The 15,499-nt window shown below is 44.5% G+C and overlaps 1 protein-coding gene across 3 annotated transcripts; it reads right to left on the bottom strand.

Annotated features, from left to right (window-relative positions):
• Positions 1-558: 558 nt before the first annotated feature.
• LOC117501376 (zinc finger and BTB domain-containing protein 12-like) lies at positions 559-15,475 on the bottom strand. Of its 3 annotated transcripts, none has more exons than XM_034160240.1 (5): positions 15,344-15,475; positions 12,059-12,267; positions 11,355-11,549; positions 10,821-11,030; positions 559-2,052 (listed from the first exon to the last, which is right to left on the bottom strand). In XM_034160240.1, the coding sequence occupies exons 2-5, from the start codon at positions 12,260-12,262 to the stop codon at positions 910-912; spliced, it is 1,752 nt and encodes a 583-aa protein (XP_034016131.1). In that variant the 5' UTR covers positions 12,263-12,267; positions 15,344-15,475; the 3' UTR covers positions 559-909. The 3 variants fall into 3 exon arrangements, with proteins under 3 accessions (XP_034016131.1, XP_034016130.1, XP_034016129.1); XM_034160239.1 differs by having other exon boundaries at positions 15,336-15,413; XM_034160238.1 differs by having other exon boundaries at positions 15,291-15,412.
• Positions 15,476-15,499: the final 24 nt, after the last annotated feature.

Here is a 15,499-nt window from a genome sequence, read left to right as displayed (position 1 = left end):
AATAATATCCATTTGGTTTTTAACTAAACATTATATCATTAGGTACAGCCAAAAGGCCTATGGATTGTTACATGTACAGCTAATATATGTTTTAGAAAACAAATAAAAATTACACTCAACATTACCCGTACAATTATTTGTTATTATTATCATCATCATTTACAAAAGTATTTTAACGTGATTTTTTTTTTTTTAAAGGTGTAGTCATTTATAGGCTCTGCTTCAGATTGCTTCTTGGAGTATCACCATCCATTTATAATCATATTCAATTTTATAGTCATTTTGTGTTAATCTGAATAAAATGATTGAATTGAAAAACTTAACTGTCTACTGCAAGGACGCCGCATATGTTTCATAACTTAAATTTTTCTGTGATACTACTTAGGGGGGATCAGGGATTAGCTGTTTGTCCCCCAAAATGATGAAATGTTGGCAGAGCAATGTCTGATTTCAATAGATATTCACTAGATTACTACTACTGGGCAATCAAATATATAAAATTAAAATATGTAGGCACATATGCCTAATGTCTGTATGTATACATGCATGTTTCTGTTACTCAGGTGAGGTTTTAGCATGGCAGAATAAATAGTAAAATCAACAAATAAGTGCACAAGTTGTTGATTAGTTGAATATATTTTGGAAAATGTACACTTTTTCTATCTTGTTCTTGTGGTTTGCTCCATTAATGATCAAAAATTAATTCATAGTGACATGAAATATCCGTAGTAATGAAGAAATTCACGTTTTGTGAAATATGCATTCACATCACGTGAGGTATTTTTTCAGTGTTCATGTTTTGCAATTCAAGGTTTGTGGATAATTCACAATTTGCAGCAGATTCACATTTTGGGTTTAACAGTGTCTCTCAAACTTGAGTCATTTTGATTATATGTAGAAAAAAAACATTTAGGACACTTGCTCAGTTACTGGACACTCTTGTTCTTCCTCTCGTATTCTTCCGGTGACTCCTCTGCCCTGCTGCTGCTCCCGCTGCCTCTCCTCTTGCTCATGCAGGAAATTTTGTCCTGTGGTTTTCCCGTGCTGCTCCTTGAGGTGGCGCCGAAGTGCGGGCTTGTGGGCAAATCGTGCGTGGCAGTAAGCGCAGTGGTGAGGCCGCTCACCGCTGTGGAGATTCATGTGGTCTATCAGTGTTGACTTCTGGGTGAAAGTCTTGTAGCACAGCGGGCACTGGTGGGTTTTACCGCCGCCTCGGTGCACCGCCATATGCCTGGTGAGGTTGGCGGCATGGTGAAAGTGCTTTCCGCAGCAGGGGCAAGCGTACAGCAGGTGAGTGGCGCGAGAGTGGACAGCGAGGGAGTGCGCCGAGGGGAAGGTCATGCCGCAGTGTTCACAGATCACAGGCCCGGCTACACTGGAGGTGGAACCCACCACGGCCACCGACTCATCCCCTCCTTCGTTTGGTGAAACAGCTGTTAACCCAGAACTGCCCTCTCCGGCACCACAGCCGGAGTCCTCCAGAGCGTACTGGCCTATACTGTTGCCGGCCATTGTGGAGGCTCTGTCTCCCTGTGCATTGCTTGTGTTGAACTCCAATCGCGGAAGGTCAACCGACAGGTAACTTCCTGGTTTCACGCTTTCTTGATTGTAATCCAGCCCCAAACTGCCTCCCACCCCCGCAGCTATGTACCACAGATCATGCTGTTGAGTCATGTCTGGAGGCCTTCTCTCTTGAGATGTGGCCCACCTTCTCCTCTTGAAACCTCTCCCCCTGCCTCTCCCTCTGCCCCAACCCATTTTAGGGTCAGGCAGTCTGCGTCTCAAAGCACAAAGCCCCTCCATGGAAAGATCCTCCCCCAAGTGGCTGCCAGCACTCAGGTCTTCTTCTGTTGTTTTCAACCCATAGTCACTGGTGCCTTCTCTGATATTTACCCCTTCAGTTTCTGAGTTGCGTACATCCTGAGGGTCACCAGAGGGAGTGTTTCGTTCCTCTTGCCTGTCCCTGTTGATCTGCTCCTCTTCAGGGATGTACACTTGGAATACACCATATTCTTCTTGTCTGGTCTCTTCCTCCTCATCAGACATGTTAACCTGCAACAGAGGTGAAGATTAAGCAAAGTGTCTTGTTTTTGTGAGGTGCTTGGTAAGTTTTAAAATATGATTTCTTGGAAAGTCAATGAAACTGGAGCCTATAACGTATTTCTATACGCCAAGACTGTTGATTCTATAGCAAGATTAAGTTATTCTTGCAGTGACACTCATGTATTACGCTTCAGGCTTTAAAGTCGACAGAGTGCTGGAGTCTCTGGAGATGCACCTTTTTGCAGGTGAAGGTCCAATCATTAGGGTCTTAGTGCTTCCTGTCTTACTATATGGTTGTGAGACTTGGACATCAACCGTGACCTAAGGTAACAATTGGGTGTTTTTGCTACTAGATTCCTTCAGAAGATCCTTGGAATGGCTCTGTCAAACTAATGTTTACTTAAGGAGACTGAGGCGTCAACACATTCTCACTCCCAACTCATCACATCTTTATGCTTGGTCAGAACCCCGGAAATACATTTTTTGACAGTAGCATCATTTCTCTCAGACATCGCACTAAACTATCTGCTTCACTTCTGCATCATCAGTAAACATCCATCTATATTTTGGTTAAGGTTATTATCATGATTAAGGTCAGGGTTCTAGCTAGGACCATTTTTGTGCCCAGTAAATTATGTGATCGCGGATCACAGCTATGATGGGCCACAATTCCAGGGGCCCACTGCCCCTCGAAGCTATAGAGTTTTATTCTTTATTTATTTGACAGGGACAATGCAATCAAACATAGTTACAAAACAAAGTTTGCAGCTGATGCGATGCACACAGAGTATGGCTACTGCTAGTTTTCAACTCCCATCCCTGGTTGAGCTTTTCTACACTAACAAGACATTATCTAAAATACAAATTCATTTACATGAAAACATTTCATCTATAAATAACAGTTCAAAAGTTCATCACTCACCCATCTCATTCATTCACACTCTCACACATGGGTGCAGTTTTGGTTTATTTTAAGCCAAGATTTAAGTTTGGATGAGAACAATTTAAACTTGCTGATGGACTTCATTTCTGTGGGCAATGAGTTCCAGAGTTTACAGGGTTTATAAGAAAAGACCGACTGTCCAAATGATGTTCTATACTTGAGGATTGTACAGTTGTGGTTTAAGCTGCCTCGTGCTGTCCTACTGCTTCTTGGTCTCTGCACAACTGTACTGAGTGATTCTGAAACCAAATTATGGTAACATTTAAAAATAATTTGAGAAAGCACAAATCACTGACCCCCCCTCTGGCTGCCACCTTATCGTGGTGGGGGAGTTTGCGTACCCGGATGATCCTAGGAGCTATGTTGTCGGGGGCTTTGTGCTCCCTGTAGGGTCTCCCAAGGCAAACAGGTCCTAGGTGACGGGTCAGACTAAGGGCAGCTCAGAACCTCCGTGACCAGTGAAAGATCAAGGACCGAGACGTTGCCCGGTATGGCGGAGCCGGGGTCCCACCCTGGAGCCAGGCTTGGGGTTGGGGCTTGCGCGCGAGCGCCTGGTGGTCGGGCCTTAGCCCATGGGGCCCGGCCGGGCTCAGCCCGAAGGAGCAACGTGGACCCGCCCTCCTGTGGGTTCACCACCTGCAGGGGGGGCCATGGGGGTCGGGTGCAGAGAGGATTGGGTGGCGGTCGAGGGCGGGTGGCCCGGCGGCCCGGTCCATGCTCACAGCCCCTGGCTGTTGGGACGTGGAATGTCACCTCGCTGGGGGGCAAGGAGCCTGAGCTTGTGCGGGAGGTTGAGAGATACCGACTAGAGATAGTCGGGCTCACCTCCAAGCACAGCATGGGCTCTGGTACCCAACTCCTGGAGAGGGGCTGGACGCTTCATTTTTCTGGCGTTGCCCACGGGGAGAGGCGGAGAGCTGGGGTTGCATTGCTTATTGCTTCCCAGCTCAGTCACCATGTGTTGGAGTTCACTCCGGTGAACGAGAGGGTCGCGTCCCTATGCCTTCGGGTCGGGGACAGGTCTCTCACCGTTGTCTCGGCCTACGGGCCGAGCAGCAGTGCAGAGTACCCGACCTTCCTGGAGTCCCTGGGAGGGGTACTAGATAGCACTCCGACTGGGGACTCCATTGTTCTCCTGGGGGATTTCAACGCCCACGTGGGCGGCGACAGTGAGCCCTGGAGGGGGGTGATCGGGAAGCACGGCCTCCCCGATCTGAACCCGAGTGGTGTTCAGTTGTTGGACTTATGTGCTAGTCACAGTTTGTCCATCACGAACACCATGTTCGAGCACAAGGGTGTCCATAAGTGCACGTGGCACCAGGACACCCTGAGCCGGAGGTCGATGATCGAGTTTGTAGTCGTATCATCCGACCTTCGGCCACGTGTCTCGCACACTCGAGTAAAGAGAGGGGCAGAGCTGTCGACCGATCACCACCTGGTGGTGAGTTGGATCCGCTGGGAGGGGAGGAAGCCGGTCAGACCTGGCAGGCCCAAACGTATCGTGAGGGTCTGCTGGGAATGACTGGCGGAACCCTCTTTCAGGGAGGTCTTCAACTCCCACCTCCGGGAGAGCTTTTCCCAGATCCCGGGGGAGGTTGGAGACATGGAGTCCGAGTGGACCATGTTCTCCACCTCCATTGCTGATGCGGCTGCTCGTAGCTGTGGTCGCAAGGTCTCTGGTGCCTGTCGCGGCGGCAATCCCTGAACCCGGTGGTGGACACCGGAAGTAAGGGATGCCGTCAAGCTGAAGAAGGAGTCCTACTTATCTTTGTTGGTAGGTGGGACCCCAGAGGCAGCTGACAGGTACTGGCAGGCCAAGCGTGCCACAGCCCGTGCGGTCGCAGAGGCAAAAACTCGGGTCTGGGAGGAGTTCGGGGAGGCTATGGAGAAGGACTATCGGTTGGCCTCGAAGAGATTCTGGCAAACCGTCCGACGCCTCAGGAGGTGGAAGCAGCTCTCCACCGGCACTGTTTACGGTGCGGGTGGGGAGCTGTTGACTCTGACTGGGGATGTTGTTGGGCGGTGGAAGGAGTACTTAGAGGATCTCCTCAATCCCATCGTCACGTCTTCCGAAGAGGAGGCAGAGACTGGGGACCCAGAGGCGGACTCATCCATTACCCAGGCAGAAGTCACCGAGGTGGTTGGAAAGCTCCTCGGTGGCAAGGCTCCTGGGGTGGATGAAATCCATCCTGAGTACCTTAAGTCTCTGGATGTTGTGGGACTGTCTTGGCTGACACGCCTCTGCAACATCGTGTGGCGATCAGGGACAGTGCCTTTGGATTGGCAGACCGGGGTGGTGGTCCCTGTGTTTAAGAAGGGGGACCAGAGGGTGTGTTCCAACTATAGGGGGATCACACTCCTCAGCCTCCCCAGTAAGGTCTATTCCAGAGTACTGGAGAGGAGAATTTGACCGATGGTCGAACCTCGGATTCAGGAGGAGCAGTGTGGTTTTCGTCCTGGTCGCAGCACACTGGACCAGCTCTACACGCTCCATCGGGTGCTCGAGGGTTCATGGGAGTTCGCCCAACCAGTCCACATGTGTTTTGTGGATCTGGAGAAGGCGTTCGACCGTGTCCCTCGGGGCACCCTGTGGGGAGTGCTCCGGGAGTACGGGGTCCGGGGTCCTTTGCTAAGGGCTATCCAGTCCCTGTACGACCACAGCAGGAGCTTGGTTCGCATTGCCGGTAGTAAGTCAAACCTGTTTCCAGTGCACGTTGGCCTCCGCCAGGGCTGCCCTTTGTCACCGGTTCTGTTCATTATTTTTATGGACAGAATTTTTAGGCGCAGCCAGGGTGTAGAGGGGGTCTGGTTTGGGAACCACAGAATCTCGTCTCTGTTGTTTGCGGACGATGTGGTTCTGTTGGCTTCGTCAAATCAGGACCTTCAGCGTGCACTGGGGCGGTTTGCAGCCGAGTGTGAGGCGTCCGGGATGAAAATCAGCACCTCCAAATCCGAGGCCATGGTTCTCGACCGGAAAAAGGTGCTTTGCCCTCTTCAGGTCGGTGGAGTGTCCTTGCCTCAAGTGGAGGAGTTTAAGTATCTTGGGGTCTTATTCACGAGTGAGGGACGGATGGAGCGTGAGATCGATAGACGGATCGGTGCAGCGTCTGCAGTGATGCGGTCGCTGTACCGGACCGTCGTGGTGACGAGAGAGCTGAGTAGGGGGGCAAAGCTCTTGATTTACCGATCGATCTACGTTCCGATCCTCACCTATGGTCATGAGATTTGGCTCATGACCGAAAGAACGAGATCGCGGGTACAAGCGGCCGAGATGAGTTTCCTCCGCAGGGTGGCTGGGCACTCCCTTAGAGATAGGGTGAGGAGCTCGGTCACTCGGGAGGAGCTCGGAGTCGAGCCGCTGCTCCTCCACGTCGAAAGGAGTCAGTTGAGGTGGCTCGGGCATCTTTTCCGGATGCCCCCTGGACGCCTCGCTGGAGAGGTGTTCCGGGCACGTCCCATTGGGAGGAGGCCCCGGGGAAGACCCAGGACACGCTGGAAGGATTACACCTCTTGCCTTGGGGTTCCCCAGGAGGAGCTGGGGGAGGTGTGTGTGGATCGGGAGGTCTGGGCGGCTTTGCTTGAGCTGCTGCCCCCGCGACCCGACTCCGGATAAAGCGGAAGAAAATGGATGGATGGACAAATCACTGAAACTATCAAAACTTAATAAATTATACTTGTTGAGAATTTGACAGTGGTGAAAACGGACAGGTTTTCTGTCCATAATTTTTTTCATAGCTTGAATATAAAGTGAACCAATGTGCTTTGTAGCTAAGGGAACTACCTGGGCCCATGCTGTCATGCAGTAGGATATATGTGAAAATATCATCCCATGCATGTACAGCAGGGCCACCTAGGTTGGAATGTAATGTCTGATAAGTTTAAAACAATTTAGGTTTCGTTGTATTGTTTTCGATATCTTCTTTATGTGTCCATCAAATTTTAGTTGTGAATCAAGAACTAAACCTAAATATTTAGTTTCATTTACCCATTGTATTTTATTATTTTGCAAAAGTATTTGAAAATTCTGTTCTAAACTTTGTGTTTTGATGGAAAAACACATGGCAACTGTTTTAGTGAGATTAGGAACCAATTCATTTTTGAAAAGCCACAGACTAACCTTAGCCATGCATGCAGATAAAACTGCTGCAGCTTGCTCTGGTGTCTTTGCGGGAGCATAAAAAAACAGCATCATCCACAAGTTGACAGGGGACACAACAAATCAAAGGCAGATCATTTATGAACAAAACAGCAATGGTCCCAATATGGAGCCCTGAGGTATACCCATCGAGATGTTTATGAGGGACGACTTTTCCAGGGCCACATTCACACAATGTTCCCGATCCTGAAAAACGAGGAAACCACCGCACTGCCTCAGGGGAGATGCTAAATAAAGGCATTTTGGCTAAAAGAAGGCTATGGCTGACTGTTTTCAAAAGCTTTTTAAGATCAAGAAACATAGCTCCTACCACCTCACCCCTAACCAAGGACTTCTTACATTTTCTATGAAGCAGCAGTTTGCAATCTCAGTGGAATAACTGATCTAAAGCCAAACTGCTGTGGGTGGAGGAGCTGATTAGCCACCAAGTGATCAGTCAGTTGAGCCGCCACAACTTTTTCCATAATCTTAGACAGTACAGGTAAAACTGATATTGGCCGGTAGTTGTGTATAGAGTCCTGGCTTCCTGATTTAAAAATTGGGACAATAACAGCTTTCTTCCACCCTGGGGGAAATTTACCTTTACTAATGGACAAAATGACAAGGTGTGTCAAGGGTTTAACTAACAAGTTAGCGTAGCGTTTAAGGAAGCAACAGTTCATATTATAAATATCCTTTGCTCTAGAATTAGGCAGTTTTTGAATGATCTGGGTGACTTCAGTCACATTTACCTCTTTAACACAAAAGGAGACAGAGGAAGGCTGAAGTGGTTCACTCTCACATTTAGGTCCCTCAAAATGTTTTGTTAATTCTACTGATTGTACAAAGCAAGCATTAAATTCATTAGCCATAATGGCACTGTCATTAATACTTTGGCCATTTATAATTAATTCCCTAATGCCTTTGAATTTAGTTGTTTTATTAGTCAAATTATTTAGGTGCTTCCAAAGGGAATTATTGTTGCCCTTTGCATTACCTATAAGGTTTGTATAATATGAAGCTTGTGCTTTTCTAAGCTCTTGAACTACTTTATTTCTTAAGCTTTTAAAAATAAAATGATCTGTATTAAGTTTAGACTGTAATGATTTCTTCAAAACCAAATCTCGCTTCTTCATAAGTTTCCTTATCTCATTATTAAGCCAAGGAAGTCTGTTTTCATTTTGTTTACACTTTTTTTGAATGGCAAATTTATCAACTAATGGTGTGATAGCTGCAGTGATGGAATTTATCCACATCTTCCATGGCCAAAACTTGTGCCCAATCAAAAAGTCTTAGTTTCCTTTCAAACTGTAAGGTTTTGGATTTAGGGATAAATGATTTAGTGCCATTTTCATGATTGTATAACTTACCAAAATATTGGTATCACTTTTTAGTCAGCTTCCTCATAGTCAAAGTCAGATTGTGGTCAGATAACCCTGTTATTAAATTATAAGTCTTAACAATACGCTCAGGTTTGTTTGTCTGCCGGGTAATCCTGGTAGGTCCTTTAATCATTTGGTGATGATTAAATTTTGTCATAATTGTTTTAAGTTTCTGTTTGCACCGTCAGCCTAATTAATGTTAAAATCCCCATACCATATTGTTTCTCCATGTAGCTCAAGTTGCTTTACTGCACAACTTAGTTCATCATAAAAGGACACCTTATGGGAAGGTGGATTGTAAAGAACAAGGACATTAAAATTCATAGTAGGTGACAAAATTATATTTAAAGCTAGATATTCAAGGGGAGTGTTTAGTTCAATTATACCACTAAAACATTATTGGCAAGCCTTATTTTAACTAATTTTGGGTGGTTTTAGACGCACTGAAGGCAATAAACAAAAAAATTATATTTATGTTGTAATGTTTGTAAGATCAAAGTTATTTTTGCATGTTTGTGTCAAAGTCTAAGTTAATAAATTAAATAACGTTTAAAATGTTAAAAACATTATTTAATGGACATAGAATTTACTCTCTTCTTAAAAAACGACAGTATATTTTAATCCAGTGAAGCAGGTAGTTTTTCTGTCATCCTGACAGTTTTTTTTTCCCACAATTTGAGTGGGATTGTATGACATTTCTTTTTAAACACTATAACACTTAATTGCCTTGTTTGAACAAGAGCTGAACTGGGACTGATTTGTCAAACCTGCTCTTTTAAATGAAAAACTTAGTGAATCAGATTTTCACCTCTTTCATGCTGTACCCCTCCTCCTCTGCTCTCTGTCTCTTCTCTGTCTCTGTGTATGTGTGCCCCCCCGATGACTCGCGTCTGCTGTTTTTGAAGCTTTTGGAGCTTTTTGGAAACACAAAGCCTTTCAATAAATAAGCCTTGTCAATAAAAGTCAGATTCTGTAGAGACTTTCAAGTCCGGACTTAAGACGCACTTATTTTCACTTTTGTATGGCTAAAATACTGGCATAGTATGTTACTATGCTTTTGACTTTTTTTTAATAGGAAATAGAGCCACAGCCTCAACTTTATCTAAATTCTGGGTATTTTAGTGAAGCTTTGGGCTAGTGGCCAGCAGTCACCTTAGTATTTCCTTTGTTTTTCTTGTTGCTCAACACTGACATATTATACTGTATTTGTTGTCTTTCTGATGCCCAATTCTGTTTTTCTCTCTGTTTAAGGTGCGGCTCCATCCAGAGATGGCTGTGGTGTCTATTATCTGTTTCTGTACCCTCCTGTCTTGCACACCGGCAACAATTCCTGCATTTTCGTTTTGTGAAAATTTCTGTAAATTGCGTCGGTAGCATGGCCCAAGCAGAGGGTTGCCCTTTGAGTCTGGTCTGCTTGAGGTTTCTTCCTCAAATCATCGGGGGGGGGGGGGGGGGGGGGGGGGGGGTTTCGTTACCACGGTCACCTGTGTGCTTGCTATGGGGGTTGGTAAGATTAGACTTTACTTGCGTGAAGTGCCTTGAGCGAACTTTGTTGTGATTAGGTGCTATATAAATTAAAATAAATTGAAAATTGAAATTTTATCTGTAAAATAAACTTTCTGAATATCAGATACAGAAGGACCTCTGGACTATTTAATTTTGGATTTTCATGGCCTTTTTTTCTCTTCAGTTCAGAGCGGAGTAGACGCTGTTTTCAGCTGCTGCCGTTCACAGCTCTGTGGCCACAGAACACTCTGACTCTGATCTCTGCTGTTTGATATTTGATACGAAGAAAATGAGAAATATATTTCTTATTACTTTAATTACTGGTTTAAAATTGCAAAACTATGACTCTATAAGCTTGATATATGATTGAAGTGGTACATTTTCAGCAACATTTCAGTTCATTTTTCAGAAATTCTGTGTTGGGTGGCACAGCCTGGGCGGGGCCACTGTGACTAGAACCCTGGTTAAGGTTATGGTTAGCCTTTCCCCTGCACATCACACAGTGATGAAAAGGGGCTCCTCAACTCTTCACATACTGATATTCGGTCAAATCAAACCTTTTGCCTCAAAATGTGAGGAGTTGGGTGAGAGACTGCACTGACAGCTTGACCACGTGGCACTTTTCTCTAGGTGGGTCCCTCAGTGTTGAGGACTCCGGCGGGTGGAAAAAGCTAAGGGGTCGCCCGCATTTCACCTGGTCTCTCTGTCTGGTTTCTCTGACTTCTGAAAGAACATTTACGTAGCAAAAACCATATGACGTAGGAGGAAAAAAATATTTTTGAAAAAGTTACTATATCAGTTTTACATGCACCTTAATATGTGGCTCATTCACCACAAAACTGTCACTGTGCTGTTGGCTGCTTCCCTCGCTGCACATATTTCCACTTTCCTCCACAGATTGTCCCATGGGGCTGTGTGGGTGTACAGGGGACAGCTGGCCTGTGTGAGTTGATCCAGTCGCAGCAGAATGAATACTGCGGCCGACAGGCGCTGGGTTAGTCTGACTGTTCTGTTCGGTAATCTAGAAAAGGAGACAGGAAAGACATGATAGCACAGCTGAAAACCTCTCAGGACAGCTGTTAAAATGGCGAGGAAAAACACATCACCATGAAGACAAGTGTAAAATGTGAGAGGCTGCATATATTTAGCTCAAGAATAAAAGTTACTTAAAGATGTGATTGAATTAGCATCACAACATATGCAATGAACAGATGCACATACAGTGAAACCACTGACATTTGTCACATTTAGAAGAAATAATTGCTTGATATGGCTGGGGGGGGGGGGGGGGGGGGTTTAGAGTAACTTTGCATTTCAGAGTCCTACAGTATAAATAAAGACTCACTTTTGATTGACTAGGGTTTTTAAGCTGTACATATTTCTTCAGTGCTCCTCGACAGCGTTCTACGATGTGCTCCATCTGCAGGTAGCTGGCAGTGGTCAGATAGTTGACTATCTCCTCTGGGCTGAACTGCAACATGCCAGTGTAGCAGGACAGGAGCAAATCACACACCACTGTGGAGCTATACAGCATTGACACCTGTGGAGCAATGTGAAATGCAACAAACATGCACTAATTAAAAAAGGATGTGGGAACTGGGGGTGGGGCAATGGAAATGAAACTTTTTTTTTTTTAAATTGCCAAAATGGAATTTGACATTACTTGTCAGCTGAATAATGTCACACATCCAATTCCATACATTCAGCACATCATCATGTTCCATAATGAGAATGTAAATAGTGGAAAGAAAAGTGCTGAGCACAGAATGAGTGTTGCTTCATTCTCTGCACAGGAAGCCATTAATTCACTAAATATTTATTTAGAAAATAGGTGTTAGCTGCTACATTAATGTGTAAAATCTCATTCATGGCACCTTTAAACATGTTCCTGACATGCTAGGTTTTGCTTATAGATTTGTTAAAAAGTATACATTAAAAGGACTGAGCCTTCGTGTATGGGTTGTTAGTTACTGCAATGCAACTGTTCATTGATTCTTTTGTAATTTGTATGCATAAGATCCCAAACCAGGTGTGATCACATCTCCCTACCTGAAGCTTAGAAGATGGGTTGAGGAGGAACTGATCTCTCAGGAAGGGTGAGCAGGCAGCTAGTACCACCTTATGCCCCCTGAAGGTCAGATTGTCACTGGCCACGATGGTAATGTCGCAGAAATGTTGGCGAGATCTCAGTGTATTCATATGCTTCAAAGTTGTGTCCCCGTGGCCCGGCAACTGAAAACACAGCATCTCCATCTTGTCTGCATAAAAATTCATGTGGATTAATGTGGGGGGGGGGGGGGGGAGATATATAGACTCTGCTGAGCAGAATTTTGTAATTAATTGAAATAAAGCACATCAAACCTATTTTAATAGTGTTTTACCAATATATACTACATATTTCAAAGATGGAGTGCATTTATATAGGTCTTATCCATCTGCATCAGAAGTTCAAAACACTTTACAATCTTCACACACACCAATGTCAGCATGCCGCCATGTGGTCAACTGCATATAGTGATTTGCTTTAACCACACGACCATCATCTCCTCAATGTGCTTATGGCTCAACAGTAAGAGAGATTTTCTGACAAGTGGCTCAATCAAATAAATTCACATTGTAACTATGAATGTGCAGACTTTTAAACAGGTCATATGATAAACTATTTAAGCAAGCCCATATCGATGGTATATTTTCTAGTAGATGATGGCATAGAATTAGTATCTATGCCAAACTCTTTTCAAACACCTGGCAACCTATATAAACTGGATCTAATACAAACAAAGTGCCGCGCATCGGTGCAAAGCTCGCTCTTGTGGTAGACAAAAGCACAAACTGGAAATGGCACAAAAAAAAAAAATCTGCCCAGTGGGAAAAAGTTGTAAAAAGCCACAAACCGATGGTAGATGAAGCCACAAACTGGAAATGAGGGTGAGATGCTGAAGAGCTTCGCTCGTTCATGTCTGTGACATATACATATAACATATACATACAAATGACTAGCAGACCTCCCTAATTCCTGAAGACACAAATGTGTGTGACTAATAAGACAGCTCTCAAAGTATCTGATCGTAATCTTTAACAAAATAGACATTTGTCAACTCACGTTAGCAAAGATGCACCAAAAGCACAAGACACCAACAGACCATACTACCTAATCCCAACATGAAGTGGATGTCAGCTTTATAGTGCAGCAAATAACTGAAACAATACTTCACATGGTGATACAAGCACCAAATCCAGCACAAATTCTCCTTAGACATCACTCTTTTGAAAAAAACCAACAGGCCACTTGAATTTTCAATAGGGGGCCACGTAGGGGTCAGTTGAAGAATTACACAGTGGTTAAAATATAAAAATGCTCCAGTCATATTGAAAACTATACCACATTATTTGTCTGTTCATAAAGATTCCAAAAAGGTATAGTTTGGACTATCTATGACTGAATGTTATGGAGTTATGGGGTAAAAACCTTAAGAATGGTGACAAAGGTCAGTTTCAGTTTGTACAGGGGTCAAAAGTTAAAATTGCTCCAATTTTAGTAAAAAAAATGGTGCAAATTGTTGATTGAGCTACTTGGATTAATAAATGGAATAGTTTTGACTGTGTTGAATGCTTGGTCTCTAAAGTAAAGGTCAAATAATATTGATGTCCATTGAATTCTATGACATGTGACATGTGTTACCCCGTAACATGATAACCAAGCATGATACATGGTGCAAACTATTCCTTTTGAAACCCTATTAACTGAACCAATAATCTGCATCACCTTTGAACAAAATTGGAGCAACTCTAACTTTTGACCCCTGTACAAAATGAAACTGAACTTTGTCACCATTCTTGTTGTTTTTACCCCATAACTCTATAGAATTCAGTCACACTAACTCACTCACTCATCTTCAACCGCTTTTCCGGGTTCGGGTCGCGGGGGCAACAGCTCCAGCAGGGGACCTCAGACTTCCCTTTCCCGTGCCACATTAACCACATCTGACTGGGGGATCCAGAGACGTTCCCAGGCCAGTGTTGAGATATAATCTCTCCACCTAGTCCTGGGTCTTCCCTAGGGTCTCCTCCCAGATGGATGTGCCTGGAACACCTCCCTTGGGAAGCGCCCAGGAGGCATCCTTACCAGATGCCCGAACCACCTCAGTTGGCTCCTTTCAACGTGAAGGAGCAGCGACTCTACTGACGAGCCTCCCACGGATGACCGAACGTCTCACCCTATCTCTAAGGGAGACACCAGCCACCCTCCTGAGCAAGCCCATTTTGGCCGCTTGTACCCACGATCTAATTCTTTCGATCATGACCATAGGCAAAAGTAGGAACGAAGACTGACCAGTAGATCGAGAGCTTTGCCTTTTGGGTCAGCTTCCTTTTCATCACAACAGTAGTGTACAGCGAATGCAATACCGCCCCTGCCACCAATTCTCCAGCCAATCTCATGCTCCATCGTCCCCTCACTCGTGAACAAGACCCCGAGGTACTTGAACTCCTTCACTTGGGGCAAGGCCATATTCCCTACCTGGAGCAGGCAATCCATCGGTTTCCGGCTGAGAACCATGGCCTCAGATTTAGAGGTGCTGATCCTCATACCAGCTGATGATAATTCAGTCATAGATAGTCCAAACTATACCTTTTTGGAACCTTTACAATCAGACAAATAATGTGGTATAATTTTCAATATGACTAGAGCATTTTTATATTTTGACCCCTATGTAATTCTTCAATTGACCCCATGTTTTTTGTTTTTTTCCAAAAGAGTAATATCTAAGGTGTACTTTTGCCAAATTTGGTGCTTGTATCACCATTTGAAGGATTCCTCTGTAAATGTTCCACACAAAAACATGAACAAGAAAGGGATTGCTCATAATATGACCCCTTTAAATGCCTGAAAAATGTTAAACATAGTACATCATATTCGGCATTAGCTTCCCTTTTGATAGTAATGCTAAATGTTTTATACAAAAAACACGATATTAATTGAATTAATATATCAGTATTTTACATCGATGAACTGAGTGATATTGAAAAGTCAGCTAATATATGCAGACTATTAAAACACCTTTTCTTATTGGTGGTGACATTGATTAAAGGCTGCTGAATTATCAGGTACTGTAAGACAAATCATTTCTTCTTGGCATTCGGCCTAGCTAACACACTTGTGTGAACGTTAGCCAGCGTTACCACTTAGCTTCTGATGCTAGTTAGCGCACTGACGTCTCGCCGTAATAACAACTTGGCAGACAAACAATGAAAAGCTGCCAGCAAAGTATGAGCAACCTACCCAGTTACTGCCTTAGCTTAAAAAATCAATTGAACGTTTGTTCACGCACTTACTCTCTTGCCAAACGGTGCCACCTCTGTTTACTTTTTGGCCTCTTGTTGAACGCGGCACATTTCCTGAACTGTGGCCTTTCGCGACTAAACTGACTTTGAATCTGTCTTCTTCGCGAGACGCGACGTTTTCTCTGCTGAACGTCGTTGCGCCAAGAT

Source organism: Thalassophryne amazonica, chromosome 20, assembly GCF_902500255.1.
Source record: "Thalassophryne amazonica chromosome 20, fThaAma1.1, whole genome shotgun sequence".
Taxonomy (NCBI): domain Eukaryota; kingdom Metazoa; phylum Chordata; class Actinopteri; order Batrachoidiformes; family Batrachoididae; genus Thalassophryne; species Thalassophryne amazonica.
The sequence above is the reverse complement of the archived record's forward strand: the minus strand, read 5'-3'. Positions and strand labels throughout refer to the sequence as shown.

What these genes read in the sequence shown, in the direction of transcription:
- LOC117501376 (XM_034160240.1), bottom strand. Translation starts at nt 12,262, where the DNA reads ATGGAGATGCTGTGTTTTCAGTTGCCGGGCCACGGGGACACAACTTTG. An exon ending in ACCCATCTTCTAAGCTTCAG is followed by an intron (nt 11,550 to 12,058) that starts GTAGGGAGATGT and finishes ATTGCTCCACAG; the next exon opens with GTGTCAATGCTGTATAGCTC. An exon ending in AAAACCCTAGTCAATCAAAA is followed by an intron (nt 11,031 to 11,354) that starts GTGAGTCTTTAT and finishes CTCCTTTTCTAG; the next exon opens with ATTACCGAACAGAACAGTCA.